Genomic DNA, 21,375 nt, shown 5'->3' with positions numbered 1-21,375 from the left:
TTGTTCATTCAACTCCTATTCAACAGTCATAGTTCAAAACTTGACCTCAAATTGCAGAGGATGATTTTTGTTCCTAATTTCTTCAAAGTTGATTCTATGAGTTAGCAAAGTATATTGATATTAAAGAACTGTGCCCTGACAGTTAGCCTATATGTAAACATATAATTTGTGTGATTTTGAACAGTCAACCTGTCAGTTTTAAACAGGGAAATTTGAGTGATTTCCACGTCAAATTATTGGACAGAAAACACATTAAGGTGGTAAATCAATGTAGATTTAGTATAGTGTTCTGTTAGTTAAGTGTTAAGCATGCATGTCACGCATATGTAACGTTTGCTTTTTACATTCTAGATTTGCGTAAAGTCAAGCATTGCCTGGTTACTAGTGTTACACTTGTGTGTTTTCACAGCGTTTTTGATGATATTGCAGTCTAGGATGACAGGTGTGCTGTCATGGGTTTAGTCTTATTGCAATTGCCTTATGTTTGGGTAAATAAGGTGAAAACATTCATTGAAGACAAAATTGAAACACATGATGTGAATAATAATTTTGGTTTTTAGGATTTGGAGAAAAGCTTTCTTCTGGATGAATGTAGAATTTAAAAATCTTTGCAAAATACAGCGCTTATACCAACAGATTTGGAGGCAGATCCACAATTCATACTAACGTAGGTAGGGAAGCGATGCAAAAGCCAGATGATTTATTATTAAATCCTCTTAGACTTTTGAATGAGTTAATATTTGGATGATTCTGATGAACACTGTTTAATAAAAAGAACTATGAACTTTATTTCATCTTTGAATTACATAAAACTGTTGATATTAAAATGTCATTTTATTTTTGATGTCATATTTTATTTGAAAAGATGTGTGCTGTGAATGAAATAAACATCATTAAATCCATAGCATACAGAGGAATAAGTTGGATAAAGCAAGAAACACTCCTGAGAAAGTACAAATGTGGGTTGGGTTATAAGGAAGTTTGATATTAAAGGAATATAATACTGCAAGTAAAAATATTTCAATGTTGACATCCTTGTATGAAGACTAGATTAGAGGAGAAACTTGGGTGGACACAGTGGCATAGCCAGGGGTAAAGCTGCTCCCTCCCACATCCATGTTTGCCTCGCATTCCAGGGTCAGTAGGCCAGGCGGCCGGGGATGCCATGGCCGCATACTTTTTGAAAATTTGTTATGTTTTTTTATTATATCTTTATTTCAATTTGGGCATATATTTGTATTTTGGCCGCTCCACATTTATGACCGCCGCCCCACATTTTTTAACCTTGCTACGGCCCTGTCGCATTCTGTATGTCATTTGTACTGAGTACCCCTAGGCCCCTAACCTGGTGCATCAGGCTGATACAGAGATATTTGTGCATATGGAATATTGTAAAGTTACATCAAATCAGCCGAATCGTGAAACACATTACCTCTTGGGTGAGGAAAATGCTATTGAATTCTTGTAAGTCACATTAGATTATAAAGAGATGTGATATCAAAATGAGATGTTTGTTATTAAAAGAAGTAGAAGATGAAGAAGCACATTTAATGTGCCTAATAAAAAACAAAAATGCAGTTAAAACTTAATAAGGCATTGTTTGAACCTTTGTCATGCTATGAATGTAATGTCTGACATGTTTTTATATTGTTTTTTTTATATTTTCCAGATAATTGTACCATGTCGGGACAAAACTTTCATCACATGGAAGAGTATCATGAAGTGAAGACAAGAGGGCGCTATAAGACTTGCACCAAATACATATGTGAGGTAAGATGGGAGGAGGGAGAAATATGTGGGTAGGGAGGAAGTTTCATAAGTGAAAAAGGTACACTATAAGACCTGCACCAAGTACATATGTGAGGAGGAGCAATATGGGGGAAGTGGAAGAGTTCCATGAAGTGAAGACCAGTGAATGCTACAAGGTGTGCATCAAATATATGTATAAGGTAAGATATGAGGAGGGTGAAACCCTGGCAAGCAGCAAAGAGGGATAGGAGGGATAGGCAAAGATGGAGGGATACTAATTATTTACATATCTGATTGGGATTGAGAAGGGAGGTCAATTTTGAACTATTTCACTTGTTCTTAAATTTGTGATTCCAAGCTTCTTTTCATTGATTGACCTAGTCAGGCATTGTTATCTTTGTGGTAATGGCTTGGAACACAAAAAAAAGCAAAAATAAATGTAGCTTGAACATTTCCACTTTTACAGTACTTATGGTGCAAAAATTGCCAACTTAATTAATCCTGTCCATAGGGATAAAAATATATACTAATCTTGACATTGTACTAGTTAGAAACAAAAAATCCAAGAGCACATCAGAGTGAAGTGAGCAAGTAATTTAATAAGAGTGTCTCCAAGGATTAAAACAGTAGTGAAGAGAATCACAATTATCTAGTCATTATAGAGGAAGAGAAGTAAATAGGGCAGTACTGTGGAGAGCATCAGTCTGCTCTGAAAAAAATACTGCAAAAAGTTGATTTTTTTTACAGAACATCAATTTTCGCACTTTTCGTGCTCAACACAGCTATCTTGAAAATAAATATACATGAATCTTTCAAATCTGGACTTAAGACCCATTTATACAATGAGGCATTCAAAGAGTGACTCTTTTAGTATTTGACTCTTTTTCAAATGAACTGTGTCACCATGTTGATATATATTTTCTCAGATCTTTTGAATTTGTTGTGTCAAGCGCCATTGAGCGTCGAAAGGCGGATACAGGCGCTATATTAAATCGTCATTATTATTATTATTATTATTATTATGAATGTGTTCTTTTATGCATAGGGCTATTGTACAAAACTAAAAATTGTGAATTTAAGAACGAGCAAGGTAGTTCAAAATCAGCAAAGCTCAAAAATTACACATACAAAAATCTGTTGAGACACAGTTCTCTAACCCCAATATGCTTGTACATTCATAGAATGACTTTGAAAATTTTGGGTACCAAAAAAATTATACTCTGCTTCTTGAGGTCAAATAAGAAGCTAGGATTGTACAATCAAGGTTATTAAACTATGCCATTGGAAGTGATACCATTTTGGTTGTTTCATAGTGAGTGTTATGTGGTGATGAGATCAAGATAAAATGGTCAAATCTGCTATCTACTGAAGATAGCAGTATGACCAGTAATTGGTACTCTGCATCAATACCCATAGGTTGATAGGCATGTTTGCATATTTTAATCATGGACTTTTGTTTATAATTTGGTTCCAAATATGGCTAGGAAAATGTTTATTAGAGGAACTGTTGAAGTATGAATAGTACAATTTAACCAATAGTGTTTGTTCTTATTTGAATGCCATTTACAGTGTTTTGTAACATGGTTATGAAGATATGAAGTAAATTCTTGACATGGGGTTGTGGGTGTAAATGATAGGTAGAATCACTTCTACTGTTTCTTCTTCCAGAATTGTTATAAGTAATGAATTTTGCCTTTCCTGTTGTTGAAAACATTTCCTTTAATGTTGTCCATTTAACGTTGTTCATTTTTATATATTAATTGGATAATATTCTAACTCAATGGCTGTTCTCAGCATTGGAATACAGTGTTCCCGCTTAGGATTTTATTGTTGTGCCAATTTGACCATTTATTGCGATTTTTGGTCCAAGCCTTGGGCTAAAAATCTCAATACTTGGGCCAAATATCTTAATGCTTTGGCCAAAAATCTTAATGCTTTGGCCAAAAATCTCAATACTTGTGCCAAAAATCTCAATACTCGGGCCAAAATCTCATTAAATGGTTAAATTGGATTGAAAATCTTTCCCTTTTGCTTCCTGAAAAGTTATGTGCTAATCCTGGCAAGTATTGTGCCCAATGCATACCATACAGCCTTAGCAGGAATATTGCTGATAAATATGGATGAGTTTATGAGCTATCCCAGATTATGAAATTAATATGTAGTTGCGCTACCACAAACCACTGATCGCCCTAATTAGGTCACCATTGGATGCCATTTTCAGTATGAAATATTCATTTCAAAAACAACCCTTATTTCTAGGCTATAGTTCAAAGAAACATAATACAGGAGCATCTGCAAGCCAAACATTATATCACTTGCAATCCACAAATGACTATGACACTTATCCCACCACGTCTCACATAACACAAGTTAATAGATGATATGCGCTCAATGATACCAACCCAGGAACATGTCGGCCTTACTCAAATTGAAGTGGATGTCTTGAACATTGGGAAAACAGAACTTGAACTTGATTTTTTCTGAAAATTCTGATGGATGTTCCAAGCTAACACTAACAACTTTTTCATACACTCTTAGATTGCGAGAGCCAATCAGAGCATGTGTTAGAATAATGCAAAGCATGCATTGATTGTGTATATACGAGCGTGCACTCCGCATGTTAAGTGCAGTGCTTTTGGGTGTGTTCATTTTTTCGTGCGGGTTGATGCATTAATATTTGCTTGTATTTTCCAACACTTTAGTGACAAGTATGTACATTTTTTCCTATGAAAATTGCTGTATCTTTCTTATTTTTCAACTTGACAGCAAAATATTTGTATCATATGAAACTTGAGTGCATAACGCTCATTTTGCTGATACCAAAACCTCCATGTCTGGCCATTTGACAATATTGCTGTTTTTTGTACAGGTAGGAGTCACTAACATGAGCTATGCTCCCACCATGGCTCTCATAACAAATTATATACATTACATGGCAATCTAATTCAACTCACATCTCTACTAAGTAAATCTATATCTAATTTTAGCGTCTTTGGTTGACTTTTCCCTTGCTTCATTTGTGCGTGTGCTGCACATATATTTGCTTGTTTCATTTGAACCTGAAGTAACATGCATATCCAATAAAACATGAATATATTTGATATAGTAAGAATGCTTTTAAGACGATTTTTTATGAAAATTTAGTAAGTTTTCGATAAGATTATGATAATCTGTTCCTATATCATAATTCCTAGAACACAGGTGTAATGGGGTGACTGAACTTTATAGAATAACTTTGCAGAGGATGATTCAATAATATCCCAGAATGCATGGCTAACTGTCAAATAAAAAAGATTTTCCAGTACAATTCACAAAATGTCAATTTTTCTTAGCATTTGACACAATTTACTAATTTTTTGTCTGTACACAATAGACCCAGACGATCTGTGTTGAGTAAATTGATGCTACCAGGGTCATTGGTAATGAGCCATGCTCTAGTTTCCTAGAAAATAGCTTATATTGATTACATGTTATATGGTACATTAAGTCAATGTCACGTTGCGCTGTATGTGAAATTGAAGTTCTAACATGCTGTGCCTCAAGCAGGTCCATCATATCACTTTTAAATACAGTAATATTAAATAAATCATGGCCATCGTGGAACACTCGGTCGGTAGGCATGTCGGTCTGTGACAACAATACACAGGCGTACAATTCTGTGCCATTCATTCTTTACAAAGCGATATACACTAAATGTACACACCAGATATGTTCCACGATGGCCACAATTTATTTGAAATTATGGTAGACTTGCTCATTCACTGAGTTGAAAGTAAATTGTCTGTGTAATATGGGTGGCAAAATGGGTTCTGACTGGAATCTTTCAAATAATTAAGTCAGTTAATGGGCATTGTAGTGCAAATAACCCATAATTTCAATTTCAATTTTGGTCAAGTGTAGTACCAACTCAGTGCCATTTGATACCTTCTGAGATGACCATCAACTAGCTTTCCTGAATCAGCTTGCTTCCCTCGTGTTATTCGAGGGGCGTCATGGTTTGAGAACGGGCTTCGCTCACGCTACTGGATGGACATCGCAGTTTGCGATTGGAGCTAGTTCTTGCCAAGTGCTTAATTTAAACAAACCTAATAATTGCTTAATTTCCATCATCAAAATATGTTTGATCTGTTTCTGTTAACTTGCTAACCTCTAAGTATCTGGATATCAAGTCCTCTGATACCCATATGGAGTGGTGCAGGCAGGAGTGTTTCCGTTTCTCTTTGTAAAGAGCTTTGCCATTTTAATGTACGATGGATATCTCTTCTGTAGACAGGACCAACTGGTTTTATGCGACTTCAGAACCACAAGATACTATGCATATACATTCATATAAGCCAGGATGCTTATAATAGCTTTTTAGCATGGTATGAGCATTTTGTTTTGAGCCGGGTTCCATCAGGACCTAAGTGTGTCTCCACACGGAGTGGCTGTTTTAACAAACAAACACTCCCTGTACCTGCACTTGCTAGGTTGTGTGTTGGAGAGCATCTTCCAGGAATTCTCAAGATGTCAGCTTCTAAGGCTAATAAGAGCTTTTATTGGGACAGGCTCTAATGTTTTGTGTGCTAGCCAAAGGCTTCAATATAAGTTTTGAGATATTTTCTCAAAATATCAAGAGTTATCTCCAGAACCACTGAACCAATACTGTTTTTGTTTTTTGTACTCATTATGATGCATTTTTATGCAGATTCCAACCATTGTCATGAAAAAGTACATTTCAGAAATTATTTGATTTTTTGAAGTAAATGTGGAAATTATTGACTGCAGTCGACATTGTTGTGGAGCGGGGTAACTATACTGTATATAATCTTATATTAATAGGCTAAAAATGTCTTCTTCTGAGAAAGTGCACAGGAGTGCTTGAAGCTTTTCCTGTGTGGTGTTATATTTATATCTACATAGCAAGTATTTGTAGGGCTAAAAGGTCTGCCTCAGGAAATGCATTAAATAACTTTATGACATCATGATTTGGCACATAATTTTAGTTCCAGAAAAAATGGGCACATAGCCAGAACAAAGTAGGTGAAATGCAATCAAAAGGAGGCCAGAACTTTGGTTTAGATTCAAGGCATAGTTCTTTTGGCTGTAAAACAAAGTATTGTGGAATAGTTTAGAAGTACACAACACTTTGGCCTACATGTAGGAATCTCTGGACTTGTGACATAGACATACTGTAGAAATTTCAATTGAATGAACACAGCCTGACATAGACCATTTATGTACACTGTGCGACGTCGCCAGCTTAGTGCGACTGTGCGTGCGTGACATGGAAGTGAATCCAACCATGCCAATGCACTCGTGATTGGTTAGTATTGTATCCGAAGTCGTGCGTTCGCGTTGTAGCTTGAAATATGCCTAATACGATCATGGATGGATCGTACAGCTGTTGAAAGCTGTGTTCATTCAATTGAAATTCCTAGTATAGTTATGAACATATACAAGAAATTAATTCCATTGATTAATGACTGATGCTTCCAAATTTCAAATTTGCAAAAATATCCAAAATCCCAATTTGTTAGTGTAGCAAGCAATAAAATTGGGTTTTGTATGCTTTTTGGGCAAAACTGAGGTCCACATTTTCTACCAAGGTCCACTTTTCTTTCAAAAGGTCTGCATTTTTCAAATCTGCACCCATCCCCCAAAAAATCATATGTCCCTGCATAGGATTCAACTCCATGAAAACATTTTAGCCGACAGCCAAATTTTTACGATGGAAGATGTTACTACCTGTATAATACTGAGGAAACATTAGTGCATTCACTTTTAAGAAGTTGATTTGATATTATAGCATATAGCAGACATGAAATCCATTTGTAAATGGGCTATGTCTAATGCAATATTACAGGATTGCATGCCTGCCTGCAGAAGGAAAATGTGCTACAACCAGAAAATATGTCTGTTGTCAGAAAAAAATCAATATTCTTTCTTCTATGTAAAATTATTGTCCATTTTACATTCTGAAATATATCGAAAAGAATGTGAAATTGAAGGTAGGACTCCAGAGATATGATAATATTGTCATGTTGTTCAAACTAATATCTCAAATTGTTTTGACATCTGACTCATTTTGCTTGATTTGCATTCCCGTAAATGTTATCAGTTAAACTGGTGAAATTATATACTTTTAGAAGCAATTGATTATAGGGCTTGTTTCATCTGCTGTGGAGCATGTACTGCAAAAAGAGACAAAAATCTTGTACTAAATATTTGATGCAATCAAATTGGACATTTTAAAGCAAAAGTGTCTTATTACAATTTGTATGTGGTTTTACAAGCAAAGGTTGTGGATAGGGCTCTTATAATATCCAGATAATTATATTTTTCTGTTGTAAAGGGTTTGAAGAGCACTGAGTGGTGCAACGGTATGTGATCTACTTTGCAATCGGTCGTTTGAGTGTTCAAGCCCTGGTGGAGCCATCGTGTTATGCTCATGGGCAAGGCGTTGTACCTTACTAGCCTCTCTCTACCCAGGGGTGAAATGGGGAGCTGTTTGAATATTGGCCATTGAGCACTGCCCAAAGGTATGAGCATGCCTTGGGCATTTTATGGCGGCAGGTGACATATTCTTATGACATCAAAATAATTGTTAAGTGCTTTGATAGAAAGGTGCTGTATAAATTTGCCAACATTTATTTTTTGTATGTTTTTTTTAATAAATTGATAGAACTTTTGAGGTGCAATTGTTTTTAGCAGTTGATGGTTAGTAATTGTTCAAGTTCAATTGTAAAAGTACATTCGATTGGATTACTGTTTTTTTATTTACCAAAATGTGATGCAATCAACCTCAATTAGGCCTATGTTTGTAGCTATGCTGACTTTGGGCTGTTGCAAAATATTTGGTGTTTCTATTTTTGCATTTTATTTGTGCCACAATCTGGTCCATGGAGTCCAAAGGAGACTTGTTTTGAAAATTGAGTTACATTAGGCTATCATATACTGAAAACATCAAAGGTCTGGCATATTTTGTTCTTTATGAAGATTTGTGATGTCCATTTTCTTAATGTTCTTTTTTTACTCCATATTTTTGCTTTTATCTCAATTTCAAAATTTCCGCTTTTGCCCTCCATGGACCACATTTGTTATCGGCAACATGAAAATCACTGTATCTCTAGAATGGAAAGTCATATTTCAGATGAAAGTCAATTAAATGTGTAAGAATTTTAATTTTTAATGTACATTGTTGTTTTTATTTTGATTGATATCACAATAATTATTGATTGTAGTACAATTTTTTTCTACTGACAAATAAGAATATTTTTATGATGGATTGGAATTAATATTTTTGTGATTGATTGGATTTATGGAAAAAGAACATAGATTTCAAATTTTGGTATGGATTCCATTTCAAAGTAATGACTTGCAGTACAATATTTTATAAGAATATAGAATGATCAATCTTAAAGTCACATAAAGACCCAAATATGTGCATCCGTCATGGCAAAGTTCTTTAACCCTAAGATGTGTGTATATTCATAGAATGACCTTTAATGTTTTGGGTACAAAAACTCATACTCCTCAACTATGGAGGTCAAATTTAAAGCTATGATTGGTAAATGGGGATAATGAACCACACATTGAAGATGAGGCCATTTATGCTCATAGTGATGGTACATCACTCAACACGAATTAGTGCAATATAAAACAACAATCTTGCAGAAATATTAACAGAATTTGTATTTTTGTTTTGTTTTTATTTTATTTCCAAACATGTCTTAAAATGTTATGACTTTTATATGAGAAATACATTTGAATACGTACACAAACCTGGCCATGTGCCTGTGGTTCTTAAGGTTTCCTTGAGATTTGTATAATTTTTGTTTTGAAAATGTAGTACCGTCCCAGATGATTTGGTAAAGATTTGGTAGCAGCATGAACATCCATATTCCTATGCAATTAGAGGCATATCGCTATGTGATTGTAAGAAATCTGTTTTCAATGGCTGCTATGTAATATTTTGGTAAGACTTATTTCACAAGTTGGTAGTATACAAATACAACATGTTTTAAGGGGAAGTAGTCAAAACTACTTTTCCACCACAATTCACCCAGATCATGGGCCAAAAAAAGGAAGCTCGAAGACTTAACATGTACAGTCTCTGAAAAAATCTGGTATATATGTATATCCCACCGATAATACCAGGTCAAAATGATGCAACCAGGAGATGTTTGTTGGCTTTGCCCCGAAATTGTTATTTTGCCTCCTCTGATCAAGAAAGCTGGTTACCCCTGATCCAAATGGATAGCAGAGAGGGATGACTCCCACATCGAAATATTTGTGGGTGAAGTAGGGATAGAAAGAATTAAAGTCACCCCCTTTTGAATATAGATGAAATAAATGAAATTGAAAACTGATCAGAAAACAAATCATAGAATTTTCATGATTAGGCATAAATTCTTTCATTTGATTGGCTAGTTGTGATGCAGAAACTAAAATAAACAAAGCAGGCCCAGTAGCCAGGGGAGGGTGAGGGAGGATCCATCCATCCAGAAAGGTCAAAAATCCATTCAAATCTGCCCCAAATACTTCCTAGTCTCTCAAATTCTGCTCCCTATCATCAAAATTAACCTCAAAATCAACCCAATTCTATGTGGTACCTAAAAATCAACTTTAAGAAAAATTTGCCCTCCTTAAATTATTAATTCTTGGCTACAGGCCTGAAATACAAAGTACAATGCAGGACATTAGATTTAAAAAGGCTGAGAAACTGAAAGCATCAATGAAGTGGTCGGTGAATAAAATAGAAAAAAAAACAAGCATCCGTCCATCCCATAGCAACCAGTGGCAGCTTTGAAGATATGCTTTGATGCATGTACATGATGAAGTGTATCAGACTTTTAAAACCCAGACGTCAGACAACATTCAAGATGCTCTCTTTAAAAGGATAGCAATACCCTAGGCCTCTATATGAATAAAATGTTAGTATTGAATCTTAAGGACCATCAGGCTTTTTGCCTAACATATAAGCTTACATATTATTATCAAATAGTAGAGTTGAATGGGAGCCAGACATGAGAGTTGAGACAAAATATGGCTGTGAAGAGATTTCATTAAAATGGATACTTGGAATTTGATGGAGAGCAATTTACTTGACTAAACTGGGCCTGGGTTGATTATGACAACAAAAGTGACTTGGGATGGTTTAAGGGCTTATTAATTTATGGTTAGGTAGAGGGTTATGTTAAGATTAGGGTTCAGGGAGGAGGTTTTAGATGTGCCTTTAGTAGGAGGTAGAGTACTGAGTACTAAGTATCAAAGTTAGATTGAGATAAGTGATTTAGAGTGGCAGTGTGCTGTGCATACTGCCATATGAAGTGCCCAGGGGAGGCACTTAAGGTTGGTTTAAGGGGTAATGTATGCAATAGGGTCATGTGAAGATTAAGGATTCAGGTAGTACACAAAATTAATCTAGTTCAAAATCCAAAAATGTTACGAGCCATATTTTCTCTCAAGTTTTAGCCATTTAACTAAACAACTGCAGTGTACTTCTTAATAGTAATACATTGATCTTATAGGAAATGAGTCAATAGGCAAATGATTGTATTGATAGAGAGAAAACAAGGAAAGAAGTTGTTTGCTCTGGGTGGGATTCGAACCTGAGACCCCTCGCATGCCAAGCACTTAAGGTGGCCACACTTAGCCACTTGTCTTCCGCTGGCCTGGCCAACAAAAGCATGCCTATATATCACTTAGTGTGATTGCATCATCACATCACATGGGATGCAGCACACACAGTGCATATATCAAGTAATATTTTGTAGTACCTGGTAGTGTTATGGTTAAGACCCCTAATTTGGTCCAGATCAATTCTTCAAGTTCTCATTTCAATTCAAATAAGTTGTATTCAAACAAAAATCATGGCACATCACCCCTGCAAATGGCATAAAGAACTGCTTGTCATTCCTTTACCATCATATATTTTTATTTGTACTCATGATTGCCTAGCCTTTATCACAGAAGAGAAGTTTATGCGCTTCTTTTAACTGTCCAGAAAATTGGAATCCCTATTTCAAACTAAATCAATTTTAATTCAATCACTGCACACTCCTTAAAAAGTCAAATTGTTACCACTCATTTACCAATATGTTATTTTGTCTCCCTGTATACAGGATGGCGTAGCCCGTATCACAGAAGAGAAGTTAATTACAGACATGTGTGCTTCTCCAAACTGTCCAGAGAATCAAAGGTTTCAAGTTCCAGGAAGCTGTTGTGAATACTGTGAAGGTATGACTGATCAGGCGGTTGTCTGTTGATAAAGTATCCTGAGGCCTTGTGGGGATAGCATGGTGCATTAAAGCAACATTCAGAGATCCATCACTGCCAACTGTACTTTCCTCCCAAGTTTTTGCATCTTTACAATCTTTACTAATTTCAAGTTTGTTCGGCTAAATAATAGGCGAAAATGATTCAAGTCCATTACGCAAAGCACAACAAGTGTAAGTGCTGCGCCCAACTGTGTGCACACCATTCTATATCAATGCACGGTGCTATGAGTCCTCAATTAATGCATTGACATCACTGACCTGCCAACCTAAAAATTAGTATAATCATGTCATGAATATTATAAAGCTGCTCAAATTTCTCAATGTAGTATTGTACTAGCACTTGGCACATCATACGTGCTAATGGGTGTTATATATAGACGCAATCCTGTGTAATTACATTAGACTGGAATCAAAACACACACTATGTTAACTGTCAGGTAAGAGATTGCATGCAAATTATGTGTCCACTCCAAAGGATCTACCTAATACAGGGGGTACTCTATACAAATTACCATACGGGAACATGCTGCAAACAACGGAAGCATTTTCGGCCTTTTGCTATATCAATGATCCCTTTTTCTAGGCCAATTGTGGTATATGGATGGATACTTTTTTCAAAATTTTCTGAATTTTTTTGTAAAATAGCCCAGTTTGGCCTCAATCTAGCCAAAATTTCCCCAAAATTTGGGGGAAAATTTGTATAAACTAAGACAATTTTGTGTTAAATTTGGCCAAATATTTTAACTTTTGGTATATCGATGGGTCCACATTTCTTAAAAATTGGTTTATTGATGGGTCCACTTTCCAATTCTCAGCAGCACACCCCTACCAAATTTGAGTACCCCTCCTTCCCGGTGACTAAATGCACCACAAAGTCTTTTTGTCCATTCAGTATTTGTAATCAAAAGAGAGATTTTGTGTGTGGTTTAAAGATGGTTTTATAACCATTCCTCTATCAATTAAAACCCTAACCCTACTAAGTACCATAAATACTACAGTGGGGTGGGTGGACAAATAATAAGTATCCACCTGAGCCACCTAGCAGTGTTAGGGTTAAGTTAACCTTAACACTGCTGAAACCTTTAATATTTTGTTATGAGTAAACCTCTTAGGGAACAAACCAAAAGATTGATCTATAAAGTTCAATAAATGTTACTAGTTTTATTTAATAGCTGACCCCTCCCTCCTTCTCTCCCTCCCTCCCTCCCTCCCTCCCTCCCAATCTGTAACAAAACGGGAAGCGAGTCAAAGTAACATTGATGTTTTATAAGAGTATGTCAGGAACATAATCAACATTTTCACCCCCCCCCCATGAAACTAGTTTCATTCACATCAACCTTTTGGTTTCTTCCCTTATTGTTACCTTTTCTATGTGACTGACATATGAGTGTGAAATAGCCTCAAGAGTTTTTAGCACTGTTGAAAATTCTCTCAATATAACAAACAAAAGATGTGAACTGCATCATTTTGAAACAAGGGATGCTAAGTAATGGATTGGAGAATTTTAAAAATCAGAGTTACATAAACCCTTTATGCTACATGTAGCCAGCAACAATGCTTATGTCCATGTTAAACTATTTCCAATATGTCCATTCATCCATTCATTCACTTGATTTTACACCATTCACACTATTCTCAAATATTGAATTATTAATTGCGTTTTCAATGATTCCATATTTCAGGTACCGACTTCTGTGCTCTAGGACACAACTGCAAAGCCCCAATGGTTTGCATCAACATGCAGACAACATACACCTGTGAATGCCCGGCTGGGATGCGTGAACACAAAGGAAACTGCACCGATATCGATGAATGTGATCCATCAAGAATTGAGCCTATGCATCACTGCTATGACGGCACCGTATGCGTCAACCTCGTAGGCTCATATAGGTGTGATTGCTTACCAGGCTATAGACAAGTAACAGATACGGTTTGTGAACGTAAGTTAACTTGAAGCTAACAAAGATACTTTAATAATATTCTCTACAATGTCTTTGACTTGAATTATCGCAACCTACACCCTGACAAATCTGAAAATATCCCTCACCTATATTTTACACAATTGGGGAATTTTAAGAAACACCAATGCCCGGCACTAATGTAGGTTAAACAATTGCAGTCTGAAATAAATATGGGGATCCATAACATGGAGAACGTTTTTCATAAGCTTGTAATGAAACCAACATATTATAAGTAACTTCCAAACCTAGTTTTGTCAAAACCACTCCAGGCTGGTATAAAAACTGCTATGAAGGCAAGGCTATGTGATGTTATCAGTACTATCTCCCTGATTGCAAAATGGTAATATGGAGAATCTCTCTGATTGGTGAAAGATTATTTTGGCATTTCTATTCAAATGTTCTCCTTGGAGAGAATCTTAGATGTTTTGATTTGTAAATTACTTCAGAAATTATGTTATTGTTATATAGATGTTTTGATTTGTAAATTACTTCAGAAATTATGTTATTGTTATATTCAACTGTGAATACAAATTATTCAGTATTAGCACTCAATATCATGAGTTGATGCTTTCAATGCCTTAATTAGACCACTGTGATTAAAATTGACCTATATGATAAAACCATTAGATTATTGCTAAATTCAACACTACTTTATTACCATTGAATGTCAACATCCTTTTAAGTACCCTACTTGCCCATGAGATTGTGATCTAGAACAACATATGCCAATGACACTGTGTATCTGTTGTAAGGTGGTGTCACTTTCCCAAATCTCTGACAAGAACCCCTGTCATGTTCCAAGCCCAAATTGCCAAATTGTTGAATCACTGCCATAGCCCTATACAAATTCCTGGTCACAGCGGTCGGTGGGATGTTTTTTACAGGTCAAGTCCCCTGCTATGCCCTGATGAGTTCCCAGGGGCCAGGGTTGCAAATGACAGGTGCATTAGTTACATAACCAGCAAAAATATGCTTTCTTGATCATTTGTTGTTTTTCAGAAATCAATGAATGTGTAGAAGGCAGCCATAACTGTGCACCTAATGCAGATTGTATGGACTCAGATGGCAGCTTTAGGTGTGTTTGTCATCCAAACTATAGCGGCGATGGAACAGAATGCTATCGTAAGTATTGAAATGCATCATTATTTTGAGGAGAGCTGTTGCCCTCACTCTGCCCATTTCTCACCTGCAGGAGAACAAATGGGTAAAAAAAACACTTAGTGGACATTTTCAGCAGCTGATCGGAAATCTTTGGAAATTAGTTCAGGAAACAAAAACCCTACAATCAATCGCATACTAGCGACTTTGCATTTGATAAGAATGTGGCATGGTATAATAATTTTATTGCTCACACCAATCATGCATGTACCATCTTGTTCTTACTTGATGCAGCATATCAAACGCAGTATCCTCTGTGTGGTTGAATATGTGTTCAAATCACCAGAAATTGATTGTTTGGATATATTTTGATGCTCGCACATGATTGGTGCTTTTTGTAAAAGTACTCATGGAAAGGTCTACTGCTTATCTAACATGTAAGCTTTAGAGGTATGTCATCCTTTCTGCAGTGGAATTGGAATAGAAAACAACCATCCTTTATTAAATTTCATGAGATTTATCTTGAGATGAGCTATTGGATTGCTCTGAATCACTTGCAGTTTAACAGAAGCTGCTTGGTCTGCTACAGAGGGCAGACTTGTAGTTGAGTCACCAAACTCAAGTCTTGAATCAAGTTCTACATCTTGTGTTGAGTCGAGTCATTTGGGATTTGAGACTCGTGTCCTTAAGCTTGAGTTTGACTCATTACAGATTTTAGGCTTGAGTCAGGTGATAAGTCGTAAATATTGAGTCGGATCGTTAGAGCCAGCTCACACAGGCAGTGTTATTAGGAAGCAGATTGTTTGATATTTGTCAGAAATTAGAATTGCCAGATTGTCTTGATTCTTTCAATCCGCCCCAATTTTTCAATCCACCCCAATACTGGTAATTAATATTCAGAATGTAAGTAAATGTGTGCCATGGCAGCATTTATTGAAAAAAAATGATCTGAATCAGATATGCACATCAGCACATTCAGGTAAAAGGTGCTATACAAGTTGAATATAGATTTGCTCTTATTCCCAATAGCAAGCCCACAGTTTGTGTGTGTGTGAGGGGGGGGGGTGGGTGTGTTTTTTTTTTTTTTTAATGCTAGAGTGAACAATAGCCCTTGAGGAGTGACACAAGTCACTTGTGAGTAAAATCACAAAGATTTTTTAGTTGCGGTTAAATCACTCAAAAGGCTTATAATCAACAACACTATCCAAGAAAACTTATAAATCAGTATACCTCCCCAATGGAATGACTAATTAATCATTTCTGAAATGCTGCCAAAATTTATTATTAAAAAGTAATTTAGCTTTGCTTAGACATAAGTGTCTTCATCTGACTATTGTCATACAATGCACTCAAATTAATATATTATTGTAGGCAGTTGTGGATTTGATTTGGTGTGAAGATATTAACCTTTTGAAAAGTCATTTGCGGACATTTTCTACAAGTACTCTCTGGATGAGATTGCAAATTGCAAATGCCAAATGATGTGTGTATGAATCAGGAATGAGTGACATTAAATGACAGATGAGGTTTGTTACTATGATGGAAAGATGGTTCATTCTGTATATTGAGTAATCTAAAATGAAATTTGTCAATTTCTGATACAATTTTGTCAGTTTAACAATGATAGGCTAAAAGGGGATGAAGGTTGTTGATCAGATCTCCATGGTGAGTTGTAAATAATTTAATTTTGTAGACATAATGAACAATATAGCTTTATTATTGTCTTCAAGATTTCTTTAAATTCCAAACAAGATTGGCAAATTTAACCAAAAATATGTCATTGTTGATACGCCTGGCATTTCTTTGCAAAGGCCTCTTCAAATGACTGAAAAGGTGATTTAACAGACCAAGGCATTCCCTTCATATCTATCTTGATATCAAATGTGACCATCTTGAATATGACTAAAACCACACCACACATATGTCTACTCACAAGTCCTTTTTATAAAGTTTTCAGAAAATTCCCCAATTTCAGAAAACAAAATCTTGTTGTAACAAAAGGGGGAAAGACTGATTGTGGATAATTTTCACTAAAGTAGTTGCAATGGCCCTTACATCTCTACAATTTACACTATTTCCCAAGCCGTAGTTTTCTGATTTCAGTTTATTTTTGGCAGACCTATTTCTTGTCTATTTTCAGACATTGCAAACCCTTCACTAACCACTTAAAATCTCCTCCACATTAAACCTACGCATGCAGCCCATCCATCTAGCTGCATCCTCAGACAATCTCACTCACAAATTTTTGAAACAGTATCCGGAAATTAAAGTGAAATTTTGTTATGCGTTTCCAAATCAAGAATTTCAAAATTCTATTTTCAATGTATGTAAGTGCATACCTATCATGAATATAGAGAAAATTGTAATATTGAGTCGAGACAAAATTAAAAATTTCCAGCATGTTTTGGTTTAATGCAAATGTCATCATCAGTCCCTGATATTACCGTGTTGGGGTTAGGCTAGTCAGACATGCTTATGTACTATTTGCCTGGTCAAAGAACGCTTTTACCAGGATGTTGTCTGTGTTATGTGCTCATTTAAAGGGTGTTCTCAGTATTGAATGTTAAAGCAGAAGCAAAATGGTGTCTGGTTTGCACTTACAGCAGGTGTACTCTATGATGCTGTAGACAGGCCCGTAACCAGGATTTATTTGGGGGGGGCTGATTTTGAAAAAGTGGACTTTTTTTCAAAAATGTGGACCTTTTTTTGACCAAAAAGGCATAAAAAACCCAAATTTTTTCGCTCGCTATACTCACAAACTCCAACAGGTCCCCCGGTTACCGGCCTGGCTGTAAATATCACCTTTGGTCAATGATTTGCTGTGATAAATCTTGTCTAATGTACTTGTTTTATGGTCAGACAACTCGTGGTATACCGTAAAAACTCAATAGTTAGCATATGTGCTTACTATCAATTCCCATCCACAAAAATGTAAAGGGTTTGAGCAAATCATCGATACACATAGTTATATAACCTGCAAATGTGTGTCTCAACACCATTAGCTCAGTTGGTAAAGCGCCGGACTTTGGGTACAATTTCATGTTTTCAAAAGTGCTCGATAGTAAGCATATATGCTAACTATCAAGTTTTTATGGTATATAATCTGTCTCATCTCAAGTTGAGAGTAATAACCATGTTGGATTTTACAGTGGCAGATTCTAATAATGCGTTAACCTAATCCCGTGTGTTGTATGAACATGTGTAAAAGGGCGATTTGGCCATACACTGGCGACACAATCGTGTAAATGCATTGAATCGAACCTCTCACTGTGAGAGCCAATATGGCATTACTCTCAATTTGAGACAACACACACTGCACTGTAGGATCTTGTCTGTGTCTTTTAAAAGTCAGTATTATGTGCTCAGTTTAGGAAATGATATCTAGAATAAAGTTACATCTGTACTTTGCAATAAGTTGGATATCTTCTTAACTCACAGAACTTTGTTAGGTGTTTTATAGCTGGACCACTCTTTTCGGCATCTTGTGATTGTTGTTTGTTTGTGTGTGGGGGGGGGGGTCAATATTATGTGCTCATTTTAGGATGTTTATCTAGCTGAAAGCAGGGTATTGCAGGATGCTTTAAACCTGGGCTGTGTGATGATTTCTTTTGGTTAAGGCACTTTGCTGTCATGATGAATTAATGTGTGTGTGTAATGTACGTGTTATATTGGTCAATCAACTCTTACTAAAATCTCAAGGTGTCTATGATGTCTGGGCAGTATTTATGTGCTCGGTTTAGGGATGTTTGGATGTTGAACCCACGGCTGTAAATAGCTTCTTTGGTCTTAGAACTGTATTGTAATGATGTTTTCAGTGTAACATGCCTGTTATATGGTAAGATTTTGGTTTATTATTATGTACTCATTTTAGCGATGTTGGCTGGATGTTATACTGAAAGCCGTTGTTTGTGGGATGCTATAAACATGGGCTGTGAATACTGATGATCTGTTTTGGTCAAGGGACTTTGCTGCAGTGATGTTGTGTATATGTAATTTTTGTGTTATATGGTCAATCAACTCTTGCTAAATTATTGTTTATGTCTGGGGGAGTATTATGTGCTCGGTTTAGTGATGTTTGGATGATGGTCTGAAAGCAGTGTATTGTGGGATGATGTGAACCCAATGCTGTGAATGTCTTCTTTGGTCATGGAACTGTATTGCAATGATGTCTTCGATGTAACTAAACTAAACTGTTATGGATCAGATATTTAGTATTATGTACTTATTTTGGGGATGTTGGATGGATGTTGTTTTGAAAGCATATCTTCTTTGATTCAAGGAACTCTACCGCAATGAATGGTGTATATGTAATATACTTATTTATGGTCAATCAACTCTTGCTATAATCTTGTCCATATCTGGGGCAGTACTATGTGCTCATTTTAGGGATGTTTGCATGTCATCTTTGGTCATGGAACTGTATTGCAATGATGTCTTCAGTATAGCATGCTTGTTATATGGTCAGATAACTCTCACCAGGATCTTGTCTGTGTCTGGGGTCAGTAGTATGTATTAATATTAGGGATGGTGTTGGCATGTTATGATAAGGCAAGTTGTGTCATCTGGGTTACACTGAAAGCAGTGTATTCTGGGATGCTTTTAACAAGCTGAACTTGACTGCAATGAAATATACTTGTTATCCGGTCAAACAACTCTTTCCAGGATCTTGTTTGTGTCTTTAGTCAGTATTATGTACTTATTTCATGGACTCTGTCTGGATAGTTTAAGTTAAAGCAAATTGTGTTGTCGGCTTCATACAGATAGCAATGTACTGTGGGATGATGCGAGTATCATTTTTGGGGAAGCTGAGCTCCGCTGCAATGACATTGCCTGTGTAGTGCATTTGTTAAATGGCTAGACAGGTTGTTGTATGTGCTCGTGATTTATCTACTCAATGTTCAAGCAATTTGTATCTTCTGAAAATTTCCTGCAGATAATTCGTTTAGCAAAAATATCGTGAAATTTGAATTACGTTCTGGTACACCAGAATGAAATTACAACACATTGTCTATGGATCAGTGTAATACACATAACCATGTATAACTCACAAACACAAAATCGGAATCAACAGAAATTTTGGGAATAAGCTTTTTTCATGGGTATTTACTGAAAAATGACATAAGAAGAGGGTGCTAGGATCACGAAATTCTCCTTTAAATGTAATATGAAAGGGTATGTATTAAAATTAGGAAAAGGAATTCATAACCGTTTTTATGAGGAGAGTAGTGGACTTCATTATTCTGTTATTTATTTCTGTTTGTATTTTACAGCCGTTTGCCGTGAGAACTGTAGGAATGGAGGGCGCTGTATCAGACCCGATGATTGTCAATGTCCTCGTGGATTCCAGGGAGATTATTGTGAAACAGGTAAGGATAAGAGATGGTTATTACTGCCTTGCTTACCATATGAATTTATCTTGTTCACTCAACTTCAATATCAGCGCTACTTTTTTTGGGTCAATGAAGGCTTGAAAAGTTTGAAAAAATGGCCGCTTCCAAGTTTAACCAAATTTCCTGTGTGATCATTTTTAGTCTGTGGTTTCCGGCTTCCTCTGAATGTAAATTAACCTGTGTGTATTATTTTTATCGGATGAAAGCGGTAGTTCGGTAGTGATGTCAAAGCCTTTTCGCAATTGAGCCGCAAGCATTCAGACAAACCTCCCTTGTATGCGTGTGTATACGCTATGCGTGATTAACTTTATGTGTGCGATGCAAAACTGCAACCAATGAAATACATACATACTTCACTACCGAACTTGAGGTGAACAAAGAATACAAACCAACACTTGAATTGAAACTACGTCAATTGGTCTACAATTTTCCAATGCTACTATTTGTTTTTGTTCCAATTGCAGATATTGATGAGTGCACACTAGGAACCCATTCCTGTGTAGGGAATTCACATTGCATCAACCTGCCAGGTTCATTCTACTGTGAATGTAACAAAGGATTTGCTAGTGCACTTGGACATGGTGACTATGGTGCTAGCTGTACTGGTAAGTGTGTGTGTGGAGGGGGTGGGTGGGGGTGGATTCGTAACTCATATTACTGGGGCAAGAGATCTGACAGGGGGCATTTGCTCCTCCCCCTTCATGCTGCTACTGTTCTGGGGACTATTTATGTTTGTTATCAACCAACCTGAGACACCTCCCAACAAGGGACTAAGCACCCTAAAATCCCTTGTGCCTATAGACCACTTGACATCATTGTTTATCAACAAAAGCGAGGGACTGGTCTATCGATATGCTTGAACGAACCGCTGCACTATTCACTGGCTCTCTTGTACTATATGAAATGTGGTGGGCG

The 21,375-nt window shown here is 36.3% G+C and overlaps 1 protein-coding gene across 1 annotated transcript in view; it reads left to right on the top strand.

Moving 5' to 3' along the window:
* Nucleotides 1–21,375, top strand: part of LOC140137925 (protein kinase C-binding protein NELL2-like) — a 158,014-nt gene that overhangs the window by 128,745 nt on the left and 7,894 nt on the right. The window contains exons 9-14 of the mRNA XM_072159730.1: nt 1,670–1,770; nt 11,856–11,970; nt 13,694–13,951; nt 14,972–15,094; nt 20,341–20,436; nt 20,925–21,065. Of these exons, the coding sequence (XP_072015831.1) occupies nt 1,670–1,770; nt 11,856–11,970; nt 13,694–13,951; nt 14,972–15,094; nt 20,341–20,436; nt 20,925–21,065 (834 nt within the window). The remainder of the gene's footprint in view (nt 1–1,669; nt 1,771–11,855; nt 11,971–13,693; nt 13,952–14,971; nt 15,095–20,340; nt 20,437–20,924; nt 21,066–21,375) is intronic.

The sequence above is a fragment of the Amphiura filiformis genome, chromosome 17, assembly GCF_039555335.1.
Source record: "Amphiura filiformis chromosome 17, Afil_fr2py, whole genome shotgun sequence".
NCBI lineage: Eukaryota > Metazoa > Echinodermata > Ophiuroidea > Amphilepidida > Amphiuridae > Amphiura > Amphiura filiformis.
Note: the sequence above shows the minus strand (reverse complement) of the source record. Positions and strands in the feature narration are given on the sequence as shown.